A 24,119-nucleotide genomic window follows, 5' to 3' on the forward strand; every position below is an offset into this window, starting at 1 on the left:
TGCTCAATTCTACTTTTCCTGAACCCGTAGGAGTGTTGTCCACTTGCTCCTCCTCCTCTGCCCAGGCTGGCTTCACTGCATTGTGTTGCACAGGCCTCTCCACTTAGAAGAGGGTTGGGCGTTCAAGGTCTGGGACAGCTTTCGTGAAATTTGTAACCATTTTGTCTTTGAATTTGTGTTTTGTAAGTGCTGTGCAACAAGGCATGCTTGGACTGGGAGGTTGGAGCCTTAAAGGGTCTCACACATGGTTCCCCTTCTCCTATCTTTCTACCTCTTAGCTTTTTGCACCCCTGAATCCTATCCCCCAAGCCCTCTGGCCTGAAGGACAACCAGGAGCCTCAGGCCTGAACAGATCCTCAGGCTCACTCTTGCTCCAGCCTCTAAGTGCACCTTCAGCCGACTTCTTGCCTGGGGACCCTCATCCTTCCCAACTGGCCTGTGACTGTTAGGCCACCGATGGTTACGGATGTACCTAAATACTCCTCAGGAAGGCAGTGGCCAGGAGGCCTCATGGAACTCAGTCTCGGCACTCACACCAGCATCTCAGTCACAGGTGCTTGTTAGGTGTGAGGCCCATGGCTGTGGGGAAGAGGGACTTTGGTGCTGTGTCTTGGAGCATAAACACCACAGACTTGTGGCTATATTTCAACAAGATTGAGCCCAGGGCTTCACTCACCCGAAGCAGGTGCTCTACCATGGAGCTGCATCCCAGACAAGAAAACTGCAAGCTCAAGTAATTGCAAGGCCTCTCTGGAGAAAGCTCTAGGGCCTTACTGAGTGGTGTAGAACAGAGGCCACTTGGCCCACAGTGATCCCAGGATCCTCAAGTGGCAGAAACTTCTGGGTCAGGATTGTGATAGATCCTTGGGCTCGTGCTTTTGTGAAGGTCTCTCAGGAATTGCTTACTTATTCTGCTTCTGACTCAAGGGGACCCCAGTTTCCCATGATGACAGCTCCTAGAGTCATTGCCTTAGCCTTCAGCTCAGCTTTTCTCTTTCTCTCTCTCCCCGCCCTCTCCCGTTCTCTTTCTTTCTTTTTTTCTTTCCTTCTTTCTTTTCTTTGACATAAGATCTTTCTGTGTTGCCCAGTCTGTTCTCAAACTCCTGAGTTCAAGTGATCCTCCCACCTTGCCTTCCTAGTGCTGGGATTCCAGGTGTGTGCTGCCATGCCTGGCTCTTTCTTTTCTTTTTAAAATAGTCTTTGTTGTTCAGAGCAGTCTTACGTTCATGGCAACACTGAGCAGAAGGAACAGCGTTTCCACATGTACAGCGCCCCCATTATCACCAGGCCCCCCCCAGAGCACAGCACGTCATTATTACCAAGTCCAGAGTCTGTATGAGGGTTCGCTCCAGGTGTTGGATATATATATATATATATATATATATATATATATATATATATTTTTTTTTTTTTTTTTTTTTGGTGATGCTGGGGTTTGAACTCAAGGCCTCATATTTGCTAGAAGAGGGCTCTACCACTTGAGCCATACGTCCTCACCCTTTTTGCTTTAATTATTTTTCAGACAGGGTCTTGCTTTTGCGGGAATGGCCTCAGACCATAAATCTCCTACCATGGCTTCTCTCATAGCTGGGATTACAGGCATGCATCACCATGCCCAGCTTTGGTGTTGGATATTCTATAGGTTTGAACAAATGCACAATGACATGTCTGCACCATTACAGTGTCACACAGAATGGTGTCACAGCCCTCAGACCCACCCTGCGCTCTGCTTACTCATTCCTCCCTCCCCCTCACTCCCAATAGCCACTGTCTTTTCACTGGTTCCAAAGTTCTGCCTTGTTGGGAAGGTCAACTCTAGTCTGCATCCTTTTCAGGTAGGCGCCATGCACCCTGTGAGGTGTGTTTAAGTTCCAGGCTCGATGACCCCTTTCCCTTTCGTGCTGAATCATGCTCTGTTGTCTGGTGGCCACAGTTCTTTTTCCTGTTCTCTTCCACCTCACCTGCTTCCAAGGTTTGGGATTATGAACGGAGCCTCGACAGACACCTGTGTGCAGTGACTGCTGAGCCTGTTTTCAGCTCCCCTAGGGAATGCGGTGGCATAAGATGGCTGGCTCGAATTGCAAGGGCACACGGAGTTTTATAAGGAACTTCAAGCTACCCTGAAGCGGCTCCACGTCCCCCAGCACTGAACGAGAGCTCCTGACTAGCATCTGGATTTTGGCTGTACAGGTGTGCAGTGGCATCTCACCGTTTTAATTACGTTCTAGAATTCTGCCATTTGGATATCTTCTTTACTGTGATGTGTGTTCAGGTCTTTTATGTATTTCTTATACTTTTTTTTTTGTTTTTTTTAGTGGTACTGAGGTGTTGCCAGGCAGGCACTCCACCACTTGAGCCACATTCCCAGTCCTATCGTTTATCTTTCTGTCTTAGCATGTATTAATTGTACAAAGCGTTTTGTTTCAATATTTCCATGCATACATATAATGCACGCTGATCAAATTAAACTCCTAGTTCTTTTTTAAGTTTTTAATTTTAATGAGATTCCGTTTACTATGTCTTTGATGGGTGGTACCTTTAGTGTCGCATTTAGATGCCATATTTGTTTGTTTGTTTGTTTTGGCAGCACTGGGGCTTGAACTCAAGGCCTCACACTTGCTAGGCAGGAGCTCTACCACTTGAGCCACTCCACTAGCCCCTTAGTGTCACATTTAAAAAGTCATCACCAGCAGGTGTGGTGGCTTAGACCTGTAATCCCTGCTGCTCAGGAGGCAGAGATGGGAGGAAGGCGGCTTGAGGTCAGCTCAGGCAAAAATGTGGGCTAGACCCAATCTCATGCAACAAGCCAGGTATGGTGGGGCATTTCTGTAATCCCAGCAACTTGGGAAGCTGTAGGATCATCGTCTGAAGCTGGCCCTGGCAAAAGCAAGATCCTATCTGAAATATAACTAAAGCAAAAAGATGGGGGCTGTGGCCCAAGTAGTAGAGTTCCTGCCTAGCAAATGTGAGGCTCTGACTTCAAGCCCCAAATAATAAATAAGTAAATGTCATCGTCAAGCTCATGAGATTTTCTCTGTGTTGTCTTCTGGGAGTTTCATGGTTTTGCTTTTTACATTTAGATCCATGAACCATTTTGAGTTATTCTGCAGTGGGCTAGATTCGCTTTCTCCCTGTGTCCCAGCATTGTTTATTGAATGACTTTCTCCACTGTGTTGCCTCTGCTCCTCTGCCGAAGATCAGCTGACTATTCTTTTTTTTATTTTTCTTTTTTTGGCAGTACTGGTGTTAGAACTCAGGGCCTCACAGTTGCTAGCAGGTGCTTTACCACTTGAGCCATTACACAAGTCCTTTTTTATGATGGGTATTTTTGAAATAGGGTCTCAGGGACTATTAGCCTGGGGCTGGCTCTGAACCTCGATCCTCCTGAGCTCTGCCTTCTGAGTAGCTGGGATTACAGGCATGAGCTACCAGTGCCCAGGTCAGATGACTATTTATGTGAATCTATTTCTGGGCTGTCTATCCTGTTCCATTTTTCTCTAATGTCATGCTGTCTGGGCTTCTGTAGCTCTTAGCAAATTTTGAGGCCGGGAATATTTTAGTCTCCCTCGTGGATCTTGCCCTTCAACATTGGGTTCTAAGGCCTTTGCCTCTGCACAGAGTGGGTGTTAGGCTGGGGTACAGCACCCATCTGGCAGCACGAGGCCTTGGGTTCAAACCCACTTGGTCCGGGAAAAATTCTTTTTATATAGTTGTTGACTTTGACTTGCTAACGTTTTGTTGAAGATTTTTGTGTCTGTTATTTTCATTTCTTGTCTAGTTTTGGTATTAGGATGATGCTGGCCTCACAGAATGAGTTAGGAAGAATTCGTTCTGCTTCTATCTTCTATCTTCTGGAAGAAATTGTAGATAAGTTGTGTGTTTTCTTCCTTAAAATTCAATAGTAGAATTCACCACTGAACCTATCCGGGCCTGTTTTTCTGATGTGGAAGTTTGTTAATTGTTGGTTGAGTTGAATATCTGTCTCAGATTTCTGGTTCTCCTCGCTTGAGTTTTGGCAGGTGATCTTTCAAGGAGGGCTGCGTGCAGGTTGGCCGGTTGCAGGCGCAGGCGAGTTCGCAAGGCTGTGAGACCCTTTTACTGTAGTGGGGTCTCAGCGTTGAGCCGCCTTTCACGTCTGGTGTTAGTAGTCTGACTTTTCCACCTTCTTATCTAGCCTGACTAAAGCTGTCACTTTATTAGTCTTTTCAAAGAGTTGTCTGGTTTTGTTGATTTTCTCTCCTGAGCTCCTGATTTTCTTTCTTTTCTTTTGTGAGAAAAAAGAAATCTGGATTTCCACAGATCAATCTGGGACTGAAATTTGCCTTTTCCAGTTTCCTGAGGTGGAAGCTTAGACTATTGATTCCGATCTTTTTCTTTCTAACAGCCATTCGATGCTATGTGTTTTCCTCTAAGCACTGCTTTTGCTGAATCACAGAAATTTTGATAAGGTGTATTTCCATTTTCATTTGGGTCAAAATATGTTAAAAGTCCTCTTGAAATTCCTTCTTTGACCAGGGTGTTATCTAGATGTGTGCTGTTTAATGTGAGCAGGGATTTCTGTTACAAATCCCTCAGTTCCATCGCTGAGAGCAGTGAGGACTTCCAGCTTTTAAACTTGCTGGGGACGCTCTGTGCGTTGTCTCCTGGGGAGCCGAGCTTGGGAAGAGATGGGCCAAGTGCAAATCCGGTGCCGTGCAGATGGATTTTCACCTCACGTGTCCTGTGAGTTTTCAAGTGCATGCACACTAAATATGGTCAGTTCCTGACAAACTGACTGCTTTGTCACCTGTAATGCTGCACTTGTCCCTGATCATTTTCCTTGCTCTGAAGCCTGTCTAAAATTGACAGCTCCTCAAGCTTTCTTCTGATCAGAAGAAACATGGCAGTATCTTTCTCCACCCTTCACTCTTAATCTCTACGTCTTTATCCCTAAGTGGATGTCTTGTAGACAACACATAATTTGGTTTTATTTTTTGGCCCACCCTGACATCCTGTCTCTTGAGTGGTGTGCTCAGGTCACTGATGCTTAGGGTGATGTGGGCGCAGCTGGGTTGATGCTCCCATTTTGTTACTGTTTTCTGTTTATTTTCCTAGTTCTTCGTCCTCTTACTCTGCCACTGTGGCTTTCATCAAGCTTTCTATGTGATTCCATTTCTCCCCTTCCCTACTGTATCTTTGCTCTGTTTCCTCCTCCTCCTTCCTCTTCCCTTTCTGGTGACTGCCCTAGAGTTTGCAATGTACTCTTACAACTCAGCAGGACCACTTTTGAAGAAGGCTGCTGCCTCATAGGCTGTTCAGGTGCATCACTGATTCCTCTTCTCTCCTTGAGCCCCGCTGCTACTCCTCTCAACGACGCGGCTTGCAGACCAAGAACAAACATGAAATGAAGATTTTTGTTTTACCAAGTTTTTGATCTTTGTAATTTCCCTTCTGTCTGAAGAAAGTTTTGTTTGCCTAAGAGGGTTTATTTCACCCTCACTTTTAAAGGATAAATTTGAAAGCTACAATGAGTTCTAGGCTGTTTTGTTAATGTGCCTTTTGTCTTCTGAGATGGTCTCACTCTGTAGCAGCTGGGCCAGCCTTGGACTCATCCTTCTGCCTCAGCCTCCTGAGTGCTGGGGTACCAGGCATGGCTGCCACACCAGCTTCCATTCTCTTCCTGCCTGCATCCTGCACAGTTTCTGAGAAGTTGGATGTGATTCCCATCTTTGTTCCTCTGCTAGGTAAGGTGCTTCTTCCCCTCTGGCTTCTTTTAAGATTTTTGCAGTTTGAATGTGAGATGCCTAGTGTACGTCTAAATTTATTATTTATTTTTGTATTTATTCTGCTGTGTTCTCTGGACCTGTGTTTGTGTCTGACAGTAATTTGGGGTGGTTCTAAGTCACTTCTTTCCCATTTCTTTCTCTTCCCACCACACTGAAGTCACACCTTTGGTAGTTGTCAGTTCTTGGACTCTGTTCTCGCTCATCTTCTCAGTTTTGGAAGTGTCTGCTTGCATTTCCTTGGGTCTAGGTGACTAAGGAGTCCCTCAGAGCCTTCTCCACTTCTGTTCGGGGTTTTGATTCCTGGCACTTCTCTTCATCCTCTGCCTCCGTCGATCTGTTGTCTGTTAATAGCCACAGTGGTTTTAAATTTCCAATCTGACAATTCCAGATTCCCTGATATACCTGCTCTTGTTCCTGTGCTAGCTCCATCTCTTCTAGCTCTGCCTTCTACATCTCAGCGTGTCCTGCTGTCTTTTGCTGAAGTGTAGCTGGGCAGAAGGACCTGCAGTAACTAGGCCTTTGGAGCTGTGGTGAGGGTGTGGTGTGGGAAAGGAAAGGGTTCTGCAGTGGTGGGATTAGCCAGGCCACAGCAGCACACACCTGTGGTCCCAGCGACTTGGTAGGCTGGGGGATTGCCTGAGCCCAGGAGTTTGAAACCAGCTTGAGCAACAAAATCAGACCCTGTCTCCAAAACAAAACATGAAACACAAAGCAAAACACAGTGCTCAGATAAGGTCTCAGTCTCTTAGTGAGCCATGCCCTGGGCTGTATGGGCTCAGATTTTCCTCTCTTAGGTGGGACAGGACAGCTGAGGGACCTGGACTGGGAATTTCCCTTCATTCAGGTTGGTTGGACTCTTAATTAAATCTCCATTGGTCAGGCTCTAGCAAAATCGTTTCTCTTGAGGGTAGGCCTTGCTAGAACAACAACAACAAACAGAGTGGAGCCAGAACAACAACAACAACAAAACAGAGTGGAGCCAGGCACCAAGTGGCTTATGCCTGTAATTCTAGCTACTCAGGAGGCAGAAATTGGGAGGATGATGGTTTGAATCTTGCCAAGGTAAAAAGTTTGAGAGACCCCATCTCAACCAATAAACAGCTGGACATGGTGGCATGCATCTGTCATCCAGCTGTGTGGGAAGTATAAATTGGACAGCCTGGGCATAAATGGAAGACCTTGTTCAAAAATAACTAAAGCACAAGGGATGGTGGCATGGCTAAGTGGTACAAGGTCTGCCTAGCCCCAAGTTTAATTCAAACCCAGTGGAGATTAAAAAAAAGAAGAGAGGCCATGGTTTCCCGGTGGGGTCCTGGCCTTGTGTGAAGAGGCCCTGGGATCAATTCTCCACACCACAAAAACCAAAACCAAAGCCCAGATATGCATTTCATACCGGCCACATTTCTTCTCCCTCTTCTGGAGGCACAAGCTTTTTCTTCCTTTTCCCTGTGAGGATCTAGCAGAGCTCCTGGAGGCAGGCTCACTGACATGTGGGGTCCCCTGGGGTCCCCTGAGTTTTTACCTACACACTTGTGCACACTGAGTTCTGGCATGCGTGTCAATGCCCACAGCTGAGCATGAGCAGGGTGCAGAGGTGGCCCTCACTGAGCAGGACCCAGGGAGGGGACTCAGGTGGCACAGATACAGGAGCAGGCCCGGGGGGCTTAGACTGAGCTGAGAGGAGTCCTGGGGCCCTTTCCAAATAGGTCTGTTCCACCTGGACCAGAGGTGGCCCTCTGGGCCAGCCACAGAGGAGCACTGAAAACAGGAGCTTTGCCTGGTTCCCAGAAACCCTGGTGATGTCCAGGGCTGAGGTCTGAGGCCAGAGCCCAGCATATTATCTTCCGGCCCCTCCCTCCCCTTTCTTCCTTGTTGTCCCTACCTTGGAATGGGAATGCATCTGCTCCCAGGCCTCCCCTGTGGCTGCCCTTTGACCCCTCAGTCACTTGTGGCTCTGGCTTAGACCCTGTTGGCCCTCTTGTGTACACAGCTCTGTGTTGCCTCTTCATTCCCTGCCTCCCATCTAACCTCAACATGGCAATTTAGCTCCCCATTGTCTGTGCCAACTCTCAGATCTCTGTCTGCCAGCAAGACCCCATGAGCTGCCCCACCTGGCTCTCTCCAGCTGGCTCAGACAGACCTTCTCCTTCCTGCTGACCCACTGTGTACCCTGTCCTCGATCGTGCACCTTGCCCTCTGTGGTGCACTCTGTTCTCTGTGGTGCACCTGCATCCTGTCCTGTGCAGTTCAGACAGACCCCCTTGGTTGGCCTCTCGTACTTCTTTCTTGTTTTAGTGCTGATTTCACCATGCTGTACTATAAGTCAGCATGTCCTTCTTTCCTCTGTGATTTCTAAACTGGGGAGACTGGGTGTCTTGTCTTAATATTGCTGCAATCCTGTAAGAATGTGAGATGGAAGGAGGACTCCAGGTACTGTATGGGGGCCCCGCCAACACCACACTCCTGTTCTTGCTGTTACCACAAATCAGACACCCTTCTCCTCTCTTTGCTCATCCAAATCCTAACTCTTCTAAAGTGTGTTCAAAGCCAGCTTCTACAGGAAGCCTAGAAACCAGGCCCTCCCTGAACTTTCCTGGCCTTTCCTAGTCTTTAACACTTTCTGGGTGTGGAGAGATCCCCAGTGGACCAGATGTGTCCTCCAGGTTGGGCTCAGGCTCCCGTGCAGCCTGCAGGCTGGTGGAAGAGGACAGTGCTGGGGGTGGGGGAGAAATCCTGGGGCCTTATAGAAGACATTCTAAGCTGCACAGGGCCAGGCAAGGGAGTCAGCATCAGGTGTGGCCTCATCTAGCAACACTGGGGCTTCATCGTAGGGTCTGATGGTAGGAATGCAAGGGGAATGTAGGAGGAACCCAAGGAAGGGGTGGCTGCCAGTCTTCGAAGGAAGTCAGGGCCTCCAGAATTCTGAGGATGCGACGGTGGTCAGACCATCTGTGGAGGGTGTTCTGAAGGTGGAGGTCAGGCTGGCCATGGGGGGCAGTGCGATAGTGGTCTGAATGATCAGGAGGCTGGTCCCATAGAATCAGGCTGCCCGATCCTGCTGAGGACCTCAGCAGGAGACGAGGAGGGGGTTGGTGAGTGCAGGACCCGCAGCTGCTGAGGGCTTTCTCTGAAGGAGCTCGCAGCCGGCCAAGGCTTGGTACAGGGCATCCAGGATGGCCAAGGGACCAGATCTGGCTTCTGGAGAGAAAGGGTAGCAGGAAGCAGCATTAGTCTGCTTCAGCCCCACAGGGCTCCCTTCCTCCTCCCTGGGGCTGCCACCACCATGCTGGTACCACTCCCAGCCCTGTCCAGCTATCTCCCTCTCCCTGGTGTCCCTCCTCCACTGAGGACTCTTTGAGAGGAGGCTTCTAGCACATGCTTCCTTCTCCTCCTGGATGTCAGGGACCATTCAGGTCCCCAGAAAGGGCCAGCAAGCAAAGGCTCACACCATTGTCTCCCCATCAGCCTGCAATGCCTCAGGCAGGGTGTGGCTGGCCCTGGTGAGATCTGGTGCCCTGACCTTTGTCCAAGCAGCAGGATCTGTGGCTTAGTGCTTCTGGGAAAGAACCCAGGCCTTAGGTGTGGCCAGCACCTGACCCTCTGTGCTCGTCTCTTCATCTGTGGAGTGGGGACATAACTCCCTCCTTACTTGGCAGCTAGAAGGATGTGGGGGGAACTGAGACACCTCCCCGGAATTTGGCCCACAGTAAGCCCAGTGAGCACGCCAGCCCTGAACAGTCCCCTTGCTGGATGTGACCATTGTGGCTTCTGTCTGTGTGTCTGCCTGGGGCTTCTGCATCTCTGCTCTTGGTAAACAGCTTTCTTCCCTTTCTGAAGTCTGCCCTAGACTTTACCCCTTGCAGTGTTCAGGCAGGAACAATGTCACCATTTTGCAGACAAGACACTCAGGGCAGTGCTGGAGTTTCCTGGTCAGGATTCCCCCAGCAGCTGTCTAGGCTCTGTGGGATGGGGCACTCTCCTACCCTGTGTGGGGTCCCTGCAAGTGTCCAGCGTGCACAGCAAGATCTTTCCCAGGGTTCTCTTTGATATGTTCTTCAAAAGAAATGGAGAGAGGGCTGGATCAGTGACTTCTGTGGAGCTCCCTGGGCTCAATAAAGTGACTGCATCATCCCTTCCTGACCTCCATCACCTCTTCCTGCTCCATCACCCCTTCCTCCCCTATCACCCCTTCCTCCTCCATCACCCCTTCCTGCTCCATCACCCCTTCCTCCCCCATCATCCCTTCCTCCCCCATCATCCCTTCCTCCCCCATCATCCCTTCCTGTCTCCCATCACCCCTTCCTGATCTCCATCACCTCTTCCTCTCCCATCACCCCTTCCTCCCCCAGCACCCCTTCCTGCTCCATCACCCCTTTCTTCCCCATCACCCCTTCCTCTCCCATCACCCCTTCCTGATCCATCACCCCTTCCTGCCTTCCATCACCCCTTCCTGTCTCCCATCACCCCTTCCTCCCCATCACTCCTTCCTCCTCCATCACCCCTTCCTGCTCCATCATCCCTTCCTCCCCATCACCTCTTCCTGCCCTCAGGCTGTGCACACTGGCATCTCAGAGACTTTTGGGGGGTGATGGAGCAGTGTGCAGGCTCTATCCCACCAAAGACCATGTATTTAAGGATTGCCTTGATGTGGGACATAAGCACTTGGGAAATAACCATGACTAAGAAGTGCTTTTATGCATCATTCATTTGAACCATTTTAACCAATAATAAAAAGCAATGTTAAAAAAAAAATAAAAGAGCCAGGCATGGTGGGGCACGTCTGTAATCCCAGCACTTGGAGATTGAGGCAGGATGGTTACATAGTGAGACACTGTCTCAAAAAACAAATAAAAAAATGAAAGAGAGAGAGAGAGAGAGAGAAATTTGCCCAAAGCCACCCAGTTGGAGGTGGCCCAGTATTTTGCTGGGCTGCATGGCCCAGGCCTGTGCTGGGAATGCCGCACCTCAGGACCCATCTGCAGCTCTCTGCTTGCCCAGGTTGGGTGACACTGGGTGACGTCAGCTGCCCTGTGTCCCCAGCAGCCTGAGGCACAGCAAAGATCCTGCTCAGGATTTGGATCCTGTGTCCGCCTCATGCTGGCTGTACAGTCCTGGCTCAGTGGCCTTTTGTGCCTGTCGAGGTGGTGCCCAGTTTCTTCCTTCACTCTGCAGCACGGCAGATCATGGTGATGCATTACTGGAAATGGATCACCCATGATCCTAGGGGAATGGACTTGGTTACGTTGCATTTCTTTGAAAAGCGCGGATGTGGTCTGCTACATTTCTCTTTAGTGATTTTGCTGCTGTAAGCAGCTTACAACTCATTTGTCCTCCTCTGACCTTTAGGTCACAGTAACCCCAGCATCCTAACACGACCTGGGAACTCCCTCTTTTCTGCTGGCCTCTCCGAGCCTCCATCAGTCAAATAGATGGCACCTGCAAGCCTCCTACCCCCAACTCCGGGGCTGCCTACCAAGTCTCGGAGCCTCTGCAGGAGCTGCAGCACGTCCACCACCTTCTCCTCCAGCAGCGACAGCCGTACCCGCTCTGTCTCTACCATCTGCAGCTCCAGCCGCAGGTGCTCGCTCTCCACCACCTTCTGCTGCAGCTCTGCCTGCGGGAAGGCAGGAGGTGGGAGGGAAAGGGTCTCAGTGTAAGGACTAACGCTTTCACAGAGCTCATCTTCCTGGCCTACCCCAGCTTGCCCGGTAGCCAGGCAAGTAAACCATGCTCTATCTCAGGGTGGTGCTGAGGCCCAGAGAAGCTGAGTACCTGGCCCCAAATTGCACGGTGAGCAGGACTGATGTAGAGTATGGGTTTTTCTTTCCTATTCTAAGGGCTCTGTTCTCCCTCCTCTTCTCTAAGCCTTTGATTTGTTTCTGTGCGCTGGGGTTTGAACTCAGGGCTCTGGTTTGTTTTTTAATAAGTTTGGTTGATGGCAAGTAGTAGAAACCCACCTGGCTAGCTTAAACAGACAAAGAAGGTACGTAGGCTACTGAGCCTGTAAAACAGGCAGAATACACGCGTGTGCTATACGTGTGCAGTGAGTGTGTACTGGTGGTGAAGAGCCACGAATCCACCAGAATGCCAGTGGAGCGTCCCATGGCCGTCTTCTTCTAATGCAGGCATGCAGCCGGCCTGCATCTGGTGAGCAGCCCTTGGCACAAAGACAGGAGAAGGAGGCAGCTGCCTTGGTGTGCTGTGGCTTTGGGCAGGAGGACACAGGTCCTGTGCCTTGGTCCCTCATAGTGAGGACTTGGCTCATTTTCAATACTGTAGTCTTGAAATTTACTCAGAAAAGAGGCAATGGCTGTGACTGACAGTTTACCTCCAGGTGGCCTCCAGCCCTGCACATCACTGATCAGCACCCTTTCCCAGCACAGGGGCTGTGGCTTTCCTGAAGGACATCTGGCCAGCAAGACCAAGGCCTCAGGGAAGGCTGAGCCATGGTGGTGAGAATATGGATGAAAACCCTGACATATGAGATCACCTGACACAAGAATGCTAGAGAATGTCTTTCCAGATGGTGGGGACTGTGGCCTTTCACCACCAGTGCACACCCACTGCATATGTGTGTACTCATACTTATATTCTGCCTGTTTTATAGATAAATAAGCTGAGGTGCAGAAACATCAAGTAACCTTCTCAAGGTCACACAGGCCTAGAGTCAGGACTGAGGGCAGTGCCATGCTGGTTAGCACTGGCTCCTGCTCTGGTGAGTTGAGTTTCATCTGAATTAAGTTCTGTTCAATAGCAATCCTGGGAAGCCACTGTTTAGGACTGAGCTCCTGGCCTGGGCCCCCACAGAGCAGGCTAAAGATCAGAATGGAGCCCCTCAGCCTAGAGCACATCACTAAGCTGAAACTTTCTGAGAAATCAGGAGAGGCCAGTTGCTCCCTCTGCCATAATCCTTACAAGAAGATGTGACAAAGTAAACCAGTTCTATTTCTATTATCCCATCTTCCTCTGTGCACCTCACAGGGACAGTGGCTTAGAAGTGAACAACTGCTCTCTGTGTCTGCTGTCTTCAGTCTTTTCTATCTACAAAACTAACATCCTTGGCTCAGCTCATTGGAACATACTGTTAGATGGAGTGAGGTGTTGCCTGATTCTAGAATCACAAACGAAGCTAATTATAACCTTAAAACTAACTTGTTATGATTTTGTCCTTTGACAACTCTTAGATTTTTCAGGCTTATTATAGGGGAGGTGCCCCCCAACCCTGTGCACCACCCCTCCCCCTGAAGGCAGAGGTTCCAGAATCACAGGTGGTACAGACTCTGTCTCATTGGAAGGCTTAGAAGCAGCCACACTGGCTCCCCATTAATGACATTCAGCTTTTTCCCTTCCTTCCTTTCTTCCTTTTGAGACAGGGCTTTGCTATGTTGCCCAGGTTGCCCTTGAACTCCTGGGTTCAAGCCATCCTCCTGCCTCAGCCTCCGCAGTAGTTGGGACTACAGGCGTGTACCACAAGTGGCTGACATTCATCATTTCCTTTTGCAAACATCAACAAAGTGTCCAGTTCACCTCAGTACTTAGGCCTGCTTTCTTCTGTCTGGTCTCTGATTTCACACTCTAACGGTGTCACCTAAACAGGACCCAGTGCTCTCTTTTTCCAGAGGATGGAGCAGAGTAGCTGCTGTGGTTTAATGGGCACACTGATGTGGCTGAGGGCACAGTTTCTGAGCAATGATTTCCTTCAAACCATTCCTTACCTATCTCATTGTGCTCCTTGACCGTAAAATGACTTTTTCCCTCCCTTCCTTCATTTTTTTCCCTTTTTTTTGGCAGTACTGGGGTTTGAACTCAGAGCCTTGCACTTGCTAGGTAGTGCTCTACCACTTGAGGCACTCTGCCAGCCCTGTTTTTGATGGATATTTTTGAGATAGGGTCTCACGAACTGTTTCCCTGGGCTGGCTTCAAACCATAATCCTCCTGATCTCTGCCTCCCGAGTAGCTAGGGTTACAGGAGTGAGTGGTTGGTGCCTGACCCACTTTTATTTTTTTGTGCTGGGGATGGAAGCCAGGCATCCTGTGCTAGGCAACACTACCACTGAGCCCCTGCCCTTGATCTTAAACGAGAGAGGGCATGTCAGCGCCCAGAACAGCTTATGTGCTGTGTGTGGAAGGTGGCATCATTTCTAAGTTATTATTTACAAAGCTAGAACAGCATCCAACCATACATCTTTAACAGCACATTTAGAATTTCAGAGATGTAAGTGTAAAATGATCCTATATCAAAACCAGTAGGCAAAAGTGCAGTGGGTCAGTGGAAGGACAGCTGTCAGTGGCATTGTTTAGCCACTAGGGACATGAAAAGTTGCTACAGGCCAGACAGACAAAATGACAAGTGCTAAGAGGTCTTATTGAAATTGGAGGTTACTGGGTATTCAGCAACCTCCTGCTGCTTCTTGCTACATCACTTCCTCTGACTGTGGGCAGTCAATCACAGAACCTGCCTTCATACCACCAGTATTGCCTGAGGCTGAGACTCATTTTCCCCCTGGGGTTTCTCATTGGTCTGCAGAGACTAGAGACGTCAGTCTCCCCTTCCCTCACCCCTCTGAAGCCAGGGAAAGTGAGGCCAGAAACCAGAGAAATTCACAACAGACTGTAGGACTGTGTCAAAATCCCTCGAACCAGCTGTTCCTGAAGCTCGTGCCACCTTGTTCTCAGCCCCATGTTCTCATAAGTTCCTGCTTTGCATCTGAGCTAATCTGAGATGGGACCCTGTAACCTGCAACCCAGAGAGTTCCCATTGCATCTGAGTTAAAGGAAATCACATCTGAGTGCCAATGTGTGCATCTGTGAATGGGGTCCAGGACCTCAGGCCCTTCCAGCGTGACAGACTCCATCTTGGGGCTTTACTGACCTCCTCTCCAGGTGTGCCCAGGGCCTTCCTGCCACAACCTTGGGCCTGCCGCTGCTCTCCCAGCCTGGTGATGTGGGCCTCCAGTTCCCTCAGGGTGCAAGTGTGGTTGGCATTACCACAGTGGCTGGAGTAGGTCCTGGGTGTCTTGACCATCTGATCATGGCACCTGCAGAGGAGAGCATCAGCACTGTCCCCACAGCGCTGCTGTTCTGGTGCTCCAGCCTTAGAGAACAGGCCTCATCGTCAGGCCTGTCTCCTAAAATCAAAGCCAGGGTGCAGTACCCATCTGCCCAGCACCTTCTTGTGGCCCCCAGTCACACAGAGAAACTGCCAAAGACCTCACCCCTGACCTCTGTGACCCTCTTCCAACCCCTCTGCTCAGTCTATCCAAGTTACTGTGGCCTTCTCACTCTCCCTCTAACATGCCCCAGGGCCTTTGCACTTGCTGTTCTTGTTTCTGGAATGCTCTTTCCAGATCCTCTGCATTGCTTACTCCTGCATTTCCTTCAGGTCTCTTTTCAATAGCACCTTCTCAGAGGTGCTTCCAGCACCTTGTCCCCCCCCCTCCCGCCCTGGCTCTTTTTCACACCTGTCACACTCACTAGAGTAGAGGACCCAGGACAGCAGAGATATTGTCTTGTTTGTTCTTTTTGCAGAGCCTTAAATTTGCCATGCACTGGGTCACTGTATAATAAATGCTGCATTGAAGTAAATATAGCTGCAGTGGTTGGGAATGGCTGAGAGTGCCAGTGAGTCTGGGGCAGTGGCCAGGGAATGGCGGGGGGCTGTGACTGAGAGGTCTTGCCTTTAATCCTGACCTATGCTGTGGTTGGCTTGTCATTGCCCTGTGACAGACAGCCTCAGAGGGGCTGGCAGGGGGTCAGCCTGGGAGGGCTCAGCTTCAAGCTGCCACTGTGGAGGGGCCTGCAGAGTGCAGCCTTCCTGGGGCTTGGTCCTTCACTTACTGGCTGCCACAGCCTGAGGGCCTCTGCTCCTCCTGCCATTCCTCCTCCTCTTCATCCTCCTCTTCAGAGGCGGCCTGGCCCTCCACAGAGCGGAAGAGCTGCTCGTCCACTGTTGGAGCGGGGACAGGGGACTCAGCGTGGGGACCAGCCAGCCTGCCCCAGGGGAAATGTGGATGGTAGTAGGGAGGAGCTCTGGGGGTCCTGAGTCCCAGGCTCCTGTGAGGTGAGGTCCCATGTGGGTGTAACCTCTCCATGTGACTGGCTCAGGACTCCCTGGGATTCCACACAGGGGTTTGGGGGAGACAGCCTTGTTTTCTCCTAGGACGCAGCCAGGCATGCCTGTGGCCTCATTAGGGAGCAGTTTCCATTTTGTGACAGAGGACCTGGGCCAAGGAATGTGTCACCCTTGAGGAGCTGGGCTCTGCAGGGTGGGGGCACCAGGTCAGACAGCTTTTCAATTCTCCTATTTCGGAGGATGCAGAGGTAGGGGGTGTCCCACATGTGACTGTCTGTGGTTCCCAACATTGCTGGGTCTTTGTGGCTCCGGCCTTGCTGGGCACTAGAAACCCCAAGTCTGCTGTGGTCACCCTGTATTCTCTGTCATCGTCAGTCCCTGTCCCCAGGATTAGCCCTGATTCTCCTCAGTCATGCTGGCCCTTTGTACCTCAGCTAGGAGCTGTGAGTCCAGTGGCCAATCACAGGTAGGCCAACCTGGCCATGGCCACAGAGTCAGGAAGAGCTGGGGACCCTTGGGAGCCAGTGAGACTTGGGCCAAGAAAAGACTCAGGCTTGCAGGGAGGAGGTTGTCCTCTTCCTGGGTGGAGAACCTCTGGGCTGCTGGGAGCGGGGCTGCCTCTGCCTGGGGACACTGGGTGGACTGAGACCAGATCAGTGCAGGGCAGCATGCCAAGCCCCACAGGTTGCCTGAAACCTACTTGGACTTGTCAGTTATGTGACCAAAAGTTCCTTTTTAACCTGAGTGGCGTTGGTCACTGATCTGAAGTTTGTACACAAACAGTGCTGTTGTGATTGAAGTTTAAGACAAAACGGGTTATGAGCTCTCCTCAGTGCAGGGCATCTTGGTGGCCTGGTGTCTGTGTTTTAAGGCTCTCAGTGGATCCTGGCCACTTGGTGGGTTTGGGACCTCAGACTCAGGGAGCCCTGGTCCCAGACACCATTGCTCAGCCTGGCCTTTCCAACCATGGTGCCTAGGGCTCTTCTGCCTACTTAAGTGTCCCAGACAGAAGCACAACCAGGTAACTGTTTTGTGACCTTTTGGTGATGCATTTCCAATAGTGACAGTGCCCTTCTCAATCTGTATCCCCTGGTGTGTGTGCATGTGGTGCTTGCACCAGGGACAGGAGAGGGGTTCTGAGGACAGGTGTAGGGGATGGAGACTCAGCCCTGCCTATGGTGGAGCAAGTGAGCCCTTTGAGATACTCCATCTGCACCAGGTTCTTAAGGTCCAGGTGCTTATGATGATGGCCTGGGAAGGGGCTCTCTTGGGGTTGGGAAGCCAGCTCAATGGCTGGGGAGCAGGGTTCTGTGTGCGGCCGGATGGTGGCATTAGTGCTGGTGGCGCCTGGAAGAAGGTTGGGGTGCAGCGGGGACCCACATGGGCCTGGCGCAGGATGAGCAGAGACAGACCTTCCTCTGGGGCTCGGCTCTCCAAGCTGCTGTCTGACTGCCAGGTGCCCTTTGGAGAGGCATCTGGGTCTCTGGTCCCATGGTCCTCAGGTTCGCCACTCTCATTTTCTAGCTCTGGGCTGGCTCGTGAGGATCTTGGGAGCTTAGGACCTTCTGACCTGTGGGCAGGGGAGACAAGAGTGGGCCACTTTGCAAGTGAGAGGAGAAAATCAACAGGATGAAGGTTACGTGACCAAAAGGGACATGGAGGACTGAGAAAACTAACAAAGGAAGCCTCCTGATTAACTGCAAAAGTAAGAAACAGGATGACACATTCTGTGTTTGGTCTAAGAATGAGAGCATTGTATTTCAGTCATGAAACTTTTTAAAAGAGAATGAATGAAAATATTGCCTGTTTTTATTAGACAAATAGTACCATAAGCTCATTTTAAAGAATCTTAGTCTTATTTTTCATTCTTTTCAGTCCCCATTTTAAGTGGGTTCACTTTGGTGGATTTCCCAGGACCACATTTGATTGGACAAAGACCCTGGGCCTCAACTCTGGAGCTCAGGAGCTCCACAGGCCGCAACCACCTGTCAGAGGATCAGCAGTGGGTGACAATCAGGTGGGAAAGGCCAGAGGAACTGGCACAGGCAACTTGGGTGGGCAGCAGGTGGTGCAGGGCAGGGAGCAGGTGGGACACAGGGAGGACGTGGGTAGAGCAGGAAGGGAGTAGGTGGCACAGGACAGGGTATAGGTAACTCAGGTGGGATGTGGGTGGCACAAGGCAGGATGCAGGTGGTGCTGGTGGGGCACAGGGAGGATGTGGTGCAGGTAGGGCACAGGTGGCACAGGGCAGGGTGTGGGTGGCATAGATGGGGTGCAGGTGGGGTGTGGGTTGTGTAGGCTTTGGCTCCTGTGGACTCAGCACTCAGAGGCTGATGGCACCTGGACAGCCTCCTGGGACCCCCACATCTACAACTGACTCAGGGGCCAATGAGACATGTGGAGCTGTCTCACACTAGGAGAGGTTGAGGACCAGGTCCAGAACTGTGACACCCTTTGTGACGGGGGTGAAAGGACTCTCTAGATGCTGGGGCTACTGACAAAGCCTAAAGCGGCCCCCCAGGAACAGGGTTCTTAGTAACGTCATATGAGTTGCTAGGTCAGGCTTTACCTAAAGTCAAGGGTGAGCCTGAGCTTTTGTGATCTATGAGCCCTAACCCTTATTCAGGTTCACCCAGGGCTTAGCATCGGCCAAAGGTGCTGCCCACCTCTGGCCCACATGGAAGTGGTAGTTGTAGCAGGTGGTCTTCTATTGAGCCAAAGCACTTTCAAAAGGGTGCTTACAATAAATGTTTATCAGTAATAGTATTTTAGCAAGACTAACAGTGCTCCAACAATGCTTAACTTCTGTCCCAGGGAAAAGTGGGCTCCTCTACCTTGTACTGCACTTCAGCCCAACAGAAGACCTGTGATTGGTGCAAACACAACCTTTATTTGCATAATGGCTATGCTGTAATTGGAGTAAACATAAGTGGACTGTTGTGATTGGTGCGGGACCTCCTCCCAACCCCTGCTATATAGGTAGGCTGCTCAACTCCCTTTGTGAGCACCTGGGAGGTGTGCTCCTTTCTGGAGCACTCAGCTGTCACCGTATCAGGTCTCAATAAAGGCTTTCTCTTGAGTGACCTTTCCACCTTTCCTGAGCTGTAACAGGAAGAGAAGAAGCAGTGGTGGCAAGGAGGAAGCAAGCTGACCAGTGTGGTCAGGGGCAAGAAGTACCTAGAGTACACCTGTGGGCAGTGGAGCTGCAACACTTAAGCCCTGACCCCTGTGCTGCCACCTAGCTGTCAAAGGCCTAGGGCTGACTGCTGTTGCCCCTGCTATCTACACTGTGCAAATACTTCAATAGCTCAGAGCAATTGGTAGAGCTTCTTGCCTACCCATGACTTCTCTGTGTTGTAACATAAGTTCCCCCTCTGCCCTGGAAGAAGCCAGACCTGATTTTATGTGTGAGTGCTGCTGTGACTTACTCAGAAGCCTGGACAAGATGCCAAGGTCAAGCTGGAGCTGTTCAGAAACTGAAATATGCAAAAGCACAGGTTGGTGGCTCCAAAGCTCTCCCAGGGAAGGAAGCTGAGCCAGTGCTGGTGGCACTAAGGTATGCGTGTGTGGCTTTGTACTCAGAGGTCTCAAGCAAGCGGCATCATTGTTCTACCGTTTGAAGACCAGTCTTTACTGTCTGGTTATGTTTGATTTGTTATTTGCGTGTTCTTGGACCACGTTAGCTCTGTTTTCTCTGTCAAATGCTACAGATAGGTCAGTTTTTCTTGATCTGAAGTTGGGTTGTCTTTGGCTTTGATACATTGATACAGCTCTAAATGTATGTCTAGTTAGTCTGAAATTGGAAAGGATATATGTGAATATATCAACTTGATACCTGAATCTATGAGGATGCATTTAATTTGAAGGTTTGAAATATGTGATATTTAAATGTTATCTCTAGAAAAGTTGGGGAAAAGGCCTTGAGAAACCTGAAGTGTCATAACACAGGGCTGTGATCCCAGCAATGTGGGAGGTCATAGGTAGGAGCATCGTGGTCTGAGGCTGGCCCTAGGCAAAAACATGAGACCCTACATGAAAAATAACTAAAGCAAAAAGGGCTAGGGGCACGGCTCAAGTGCTCGATTTCCTGCCTAGCAAGTATGAGGCCCTGACTTAAAACCCCAGAACCACCAAAAAACAACAAAAAGAATAAAGTTGGATTGTTTCTCTTTGTTCTAGTCACAAAAGGCCCTTTATACAACAGGTATGTCTATAAATGCTGGAGAATGTTGGGTACTTGTCAACTCGAACATTTTAGAACAGCTAGTAGTCTAGTATGTATTCTTGTAGCATCTTTCACAGTAGGGCACAGTTAATGGGAGCCATGACTTACATTTTAAATCTCATTTTGGTATGTGTTACTAACCTGTGTGGTTTTGTGATTTTTAGAACTTATCTTTGAAAAAATAAAAGATTCTATAGATAACTAAACAAGGTTATAACTTAGTGTTATCCACTAGTCTAAGTAGTAGATTATGTCCTGAAATAAATAAGTGGTTGTTATAAAAAAAAAGAAAATAAAAAGAAAAAGGAAGGAAGGAAAGAAAGAAGGGAGGAAGGAAGGAAGGAAAGAAGGAAGGAAGGAAGGAAGGAAGGAAGGGGCTGCATTGGAAGTAAATTTCTTGGTTCAGCCATGTGAGAAGGACTTCAGCGGGTGGAGTTACAGAGCTTGAGCTTGAACCAGACAATATCTGCATCTTCCCACTATGAGATGCTTCTTTGTTTCCCCCTAAACTATTTAAGGGCTTCGAGAAGCAAAATGAGATGAGGAACAGCCAAGAGTTTCCTACCATAGGCTGGCTGGAGTGGACTGGATCCCACACTTCACCTCCACACACAACTCTGAGGTTTCAGAAACCCTGTCCAGGTACAGGGTCCTACATGAACAGCAAGCATGGTTATGGCTAAGCCTTTCAGAGTGCTAACCAGCTGTGAGGCAATGTTGTAGTACTTTAAACCTAATGAGATAGCTACCGTCATTGTCCCCATGTTTCAGAGGAGGAATCCAAAGCAGAGAGCTGAAGTAACCTTCCCAAGCTGCATACCTCAGAGATGGAAGGGTCCTCACACCTCAGTGGGCCTGCCAGACAGCAGAGAAGCTCTGGAAGGACTCAGGCCAGTGGCCATTTGCATTAGGTGAACACAGGTCACGTGATGAGGTTGGGATAAGGAAGCCTCTGAGCACAGGCCACTGGAAAGCAGGACAGGGAGAACCTGCTATGGAATTTTCCAAGGAGTCAAATATGTTGCAGAGAAGCCACATTTCCCAGGGCTGGGCTGCGCTGCTCACCTAGTACTCGGTGTCCAGCTGCTTCCACCACTGCCCCACTCTCCACTGGACCATTCCTCAGGGTCCTTGAGACAAGCAGCTCTGAGAAGGCATTGCAATGAGCATGCCTCCCTGCCTGCAAACCTATCCGCTGGGCCTCCAAAGCTCTCCTGTGAGATGTTGGAGGCTCTGGGAGGCGTCTGGGAGCTGCAGAGGTACTGTGGTCCAGAAGTCATTGCTGGAGTGAAAGCAGGTGGTGGCTGCCCACTGTTTCTCACACCCTCTTCCCTGACAGACCTCCTGTGTGGTTGGTTGGATGTCCCCTCCAGCTGGCCTCATTTGCACCCTCCCAGAGCCCCAGGCTCGCCTCTGATGGCTTCCTCCTGCTGCAGTCAATGATCACATATGGCTGCCCGCCCAGCAGCTTACATAGCCTGACAAGGGCCAGATGTTGTTCTTCTCTTTTCTCATCTTGGCAGCACCATCTGACAGGCCCCTCCCTTGGCTCTGTGATATACAGAGCATGGCCGCAGGAGCCACCAAATCCGGCTTCCACCCTGCAGTACTGTGGCTTTGCTGCATGACCTCCACAGCTCCCTCCCCCTCTCTGAGCCATGGTAAGCAGTAACAGGGCTCTGCTCTGGGCTGGGACCTGGGGTCCTGAAGATGAACCGAAATAACACAGAGCTTCTAAACATACACAGCTAATATTTGAGGTGATTTTAGGTGGCGCTCAGATGAACAGGTACGTTGTGTGTTTTAAATAGTGACGCATAGACTATAATGTCTCCTAAGGATAGTAAGCACATTGATCTCAGCTTTAACTTTATGACAGTGATGTAACTTCCTTTTAAGATTATTTAAGTTGTGCTGGGGGTGTGATTCAGTGGCAGAGCGCTTGCCTCATATGTGCAAGATCTGGCTCCATACCCAGCACACAAGAAGAAAAAAGTTAAGTAAAAGCAGTACTCTGTAGATGATGGCAAAGAATGGCACAGATCTTGGGGACACCCAGACTGGCAAATGCTTAGACACCAGCACAGAGGAAGCTCTAGCTCTTTCCTGCCCCTTGGCCTTCCTTGCCTTGATCATTTTTTGGGGTATTGGGGTTTGAATCAGGGCCTTGTGCTTGCTAGGAAGGTGCTCTGCCACTTAAGCCATGTCACCAGACCTTACCCTCTTTTTTTTTTTTTTTTGGCAGTACTGGGGATTGAACTCGGGCACTCTACCACTGGAGCCACTCCACCAGCCCCTCCTTACTCTGCCATAGTTTGGATCTGTAATGTTGTCAAAGGTCCTTGTGTTAAAAGCTTGGTCCCCAGGGGTGGAGCCTTTAGGAGGTGGGGCCTAGCAGGAGTCTTCAGGTCATTGAGGGTGTGGCCTTGAAGGGGACTGTGGACTCCCTGGTCCCTTTTTCTCTTCCTTTGCTACATGGCCTTTGAGGTGAGTGGTTTTGCTCTGCCACACACCCTTATCATGATGTGCTGCCTCCCCACAGGCCCAAAGCAGCATGCTAGGCTGGCCATGGATGAAAAGCCTCCAAAACTGTGAGCCAGAATCAACCTTCTCCCGTGTTGTGCTGGAGGTTGAACCCAGGGCCTCAGGCATGCTAACACTTGCCTTAACACTGAGCCTCAACCCCAGTCCCAACCTTTCCTCAAGCATTTTTTTTTTACATTATAGTTGACCTAAAAAATTTTTTTTATTATTGTGCTGGGGTACATTATGACATTTACCAAAGTTCTTACAATATTCACAGTTGAATTCACCCCGTCTATCATTCTCCTTTACCCTCAGGTGTTTTGTTACAGTGATAGACGCTGACTAGTTTAGGTGGGCATTCTGGAACATCTCTCTGGAGCTCAAAATAAGCTAGATAAATAGTATGTCATATTTTTATACCTACTTTGAAAAATAAGTGTAATGATACCCTAACAGCAATTTAAGTATGAAAAAGAATTTTATGTGCTTCAGCATATAAATACTCAGACATTAGGTATTTCAGATACTTAAGTCTATTTATAATAGATAAATTTGAATTTAAGAGGGATAAGATTATATTAACTTGAATGTTGACACTTTTTCTATATTTGGCATTTTGAAGTATAGGCTAAAAAAATACATCAGATAAGTGCATAGAAAGATAGGTAAGCAGATATGTAGGTAAATAGGTAAGTCGATGGCTGGCTGGCTGGAGACACTAACAGGTGGACACAGCTCATGGGGTCTGAGCCTGATGACCTCCAGTGGACACAGGCATTCCTCCTCAGCTGGGTGAGGACCACAGGTGTTTTCACTGTCTGTGATGTGGCTCTGAAATGAGCAGCAGCTCTTGGAAAATTCCAAACAAAACAAAGTGTGACCTTTCCTCAACTCACAAAACCTTGCATTCTTAGAAAATTCTTTGTACATTAAACTGTGAAAAAGATGTGTTCATACACAGAGCAGAGTTAGACTCTGATCTCAGATAATTACAGTAGAAACAAGCTTTCCACAGCACGCATGTCCAGCAAGACATGTGGAAGTCTTGTGTGGTTTGGGGCCATCTTGGTTGTATAGGCCCAGCTCCATGGCCCAGCAGCTCCTCTCTTGGGCGCTCTCACACCAGGCTTGGTGCCACCTTGGGAGGTGGGAGGCTGGGCAGCCTGGGTGCTCACTGACATTGAGGATGTGGGGACTGCACTGAGGGGGAGGCGGTGAGCAGAGGGACACGGCAACAAGGTGGCTCTGTCCCCAGCACTGATGAGAAGAGAAGCAGCAGAGCACCGTGTCATCCATGTAGGTGGAAAACAGACAAAACCACACATACTGCAAGAACACCTCTTCTATGGGAGGAGGAGTCCTCACAGTGCTTCCTGCAAATGCCTGTCCTGATGAGGTACTGGACCCTACATGTACTGTGGTAAAGTTTAGAGATTAACAGCAGCAACTCACAAAAAGATACCGTATGGAGTAAAAGAAGGGCTACTTGACCACAAGCACAGTGATGATGGAGACAGCTGCTGAGTGACTA

At 49.6% G+C, this 24,119-nt stretch overlaps 1 protein-coding gene across 1 annotated transcript in view; it reads right to left on the reverse strand.

Annotated features, from left to right (window-relative positions):
• Positions 1–1,433: 1,433 nt before the first annotated feature.
• The window catches only part of Efcc1 (EF-hand and coiled-coil domain containing 1), a 35,751-nt gene continuing 13,065 nt past the window's right edge, over positions 1,434–24,119 (reverse strand). The window contains exons 3-8 of the mRNA XM_074044599.1: positions 17,250–17,407; positions 15,603–15,711; positions 14,638–14,803; positions 11,239–11,379; positions 9,749–9,818; positions 1,434–8,963 (exon numbers count right to left, since the gene is read on the reverse strand). Coding sequence (XP_073900700.1) covers positions 8,833–8,963; positions 9,749–9,818; positions 11,239–11,379; positions 14,638–14,803; positions 15,603–15,711; positions 17,250–17,407 — 775 coding nt within the window. The 3' untranslated portion in view covers positions 1,434–8,832. The remainder of the gene's footprint in view (positions 8,964–9,748; positions 9,819–11,238; positions 11,380–14,637; positions 14,804–15,602; positions 15,712–17,249; positions 17,408–24,119) is intronic.

This window comes from Castor canadensis, chromosome 10 (genome assembly GCF_047511655.1).
Source record: "Castor canadensis chromosome 10, mCasCan1.hap1v2, whole genome shotgun sequence".
NCBI lineage: Eukaryota > Metazoa > Chordata > Mammalia > Rodentia > Castoridae > Castor > Castor canadensis.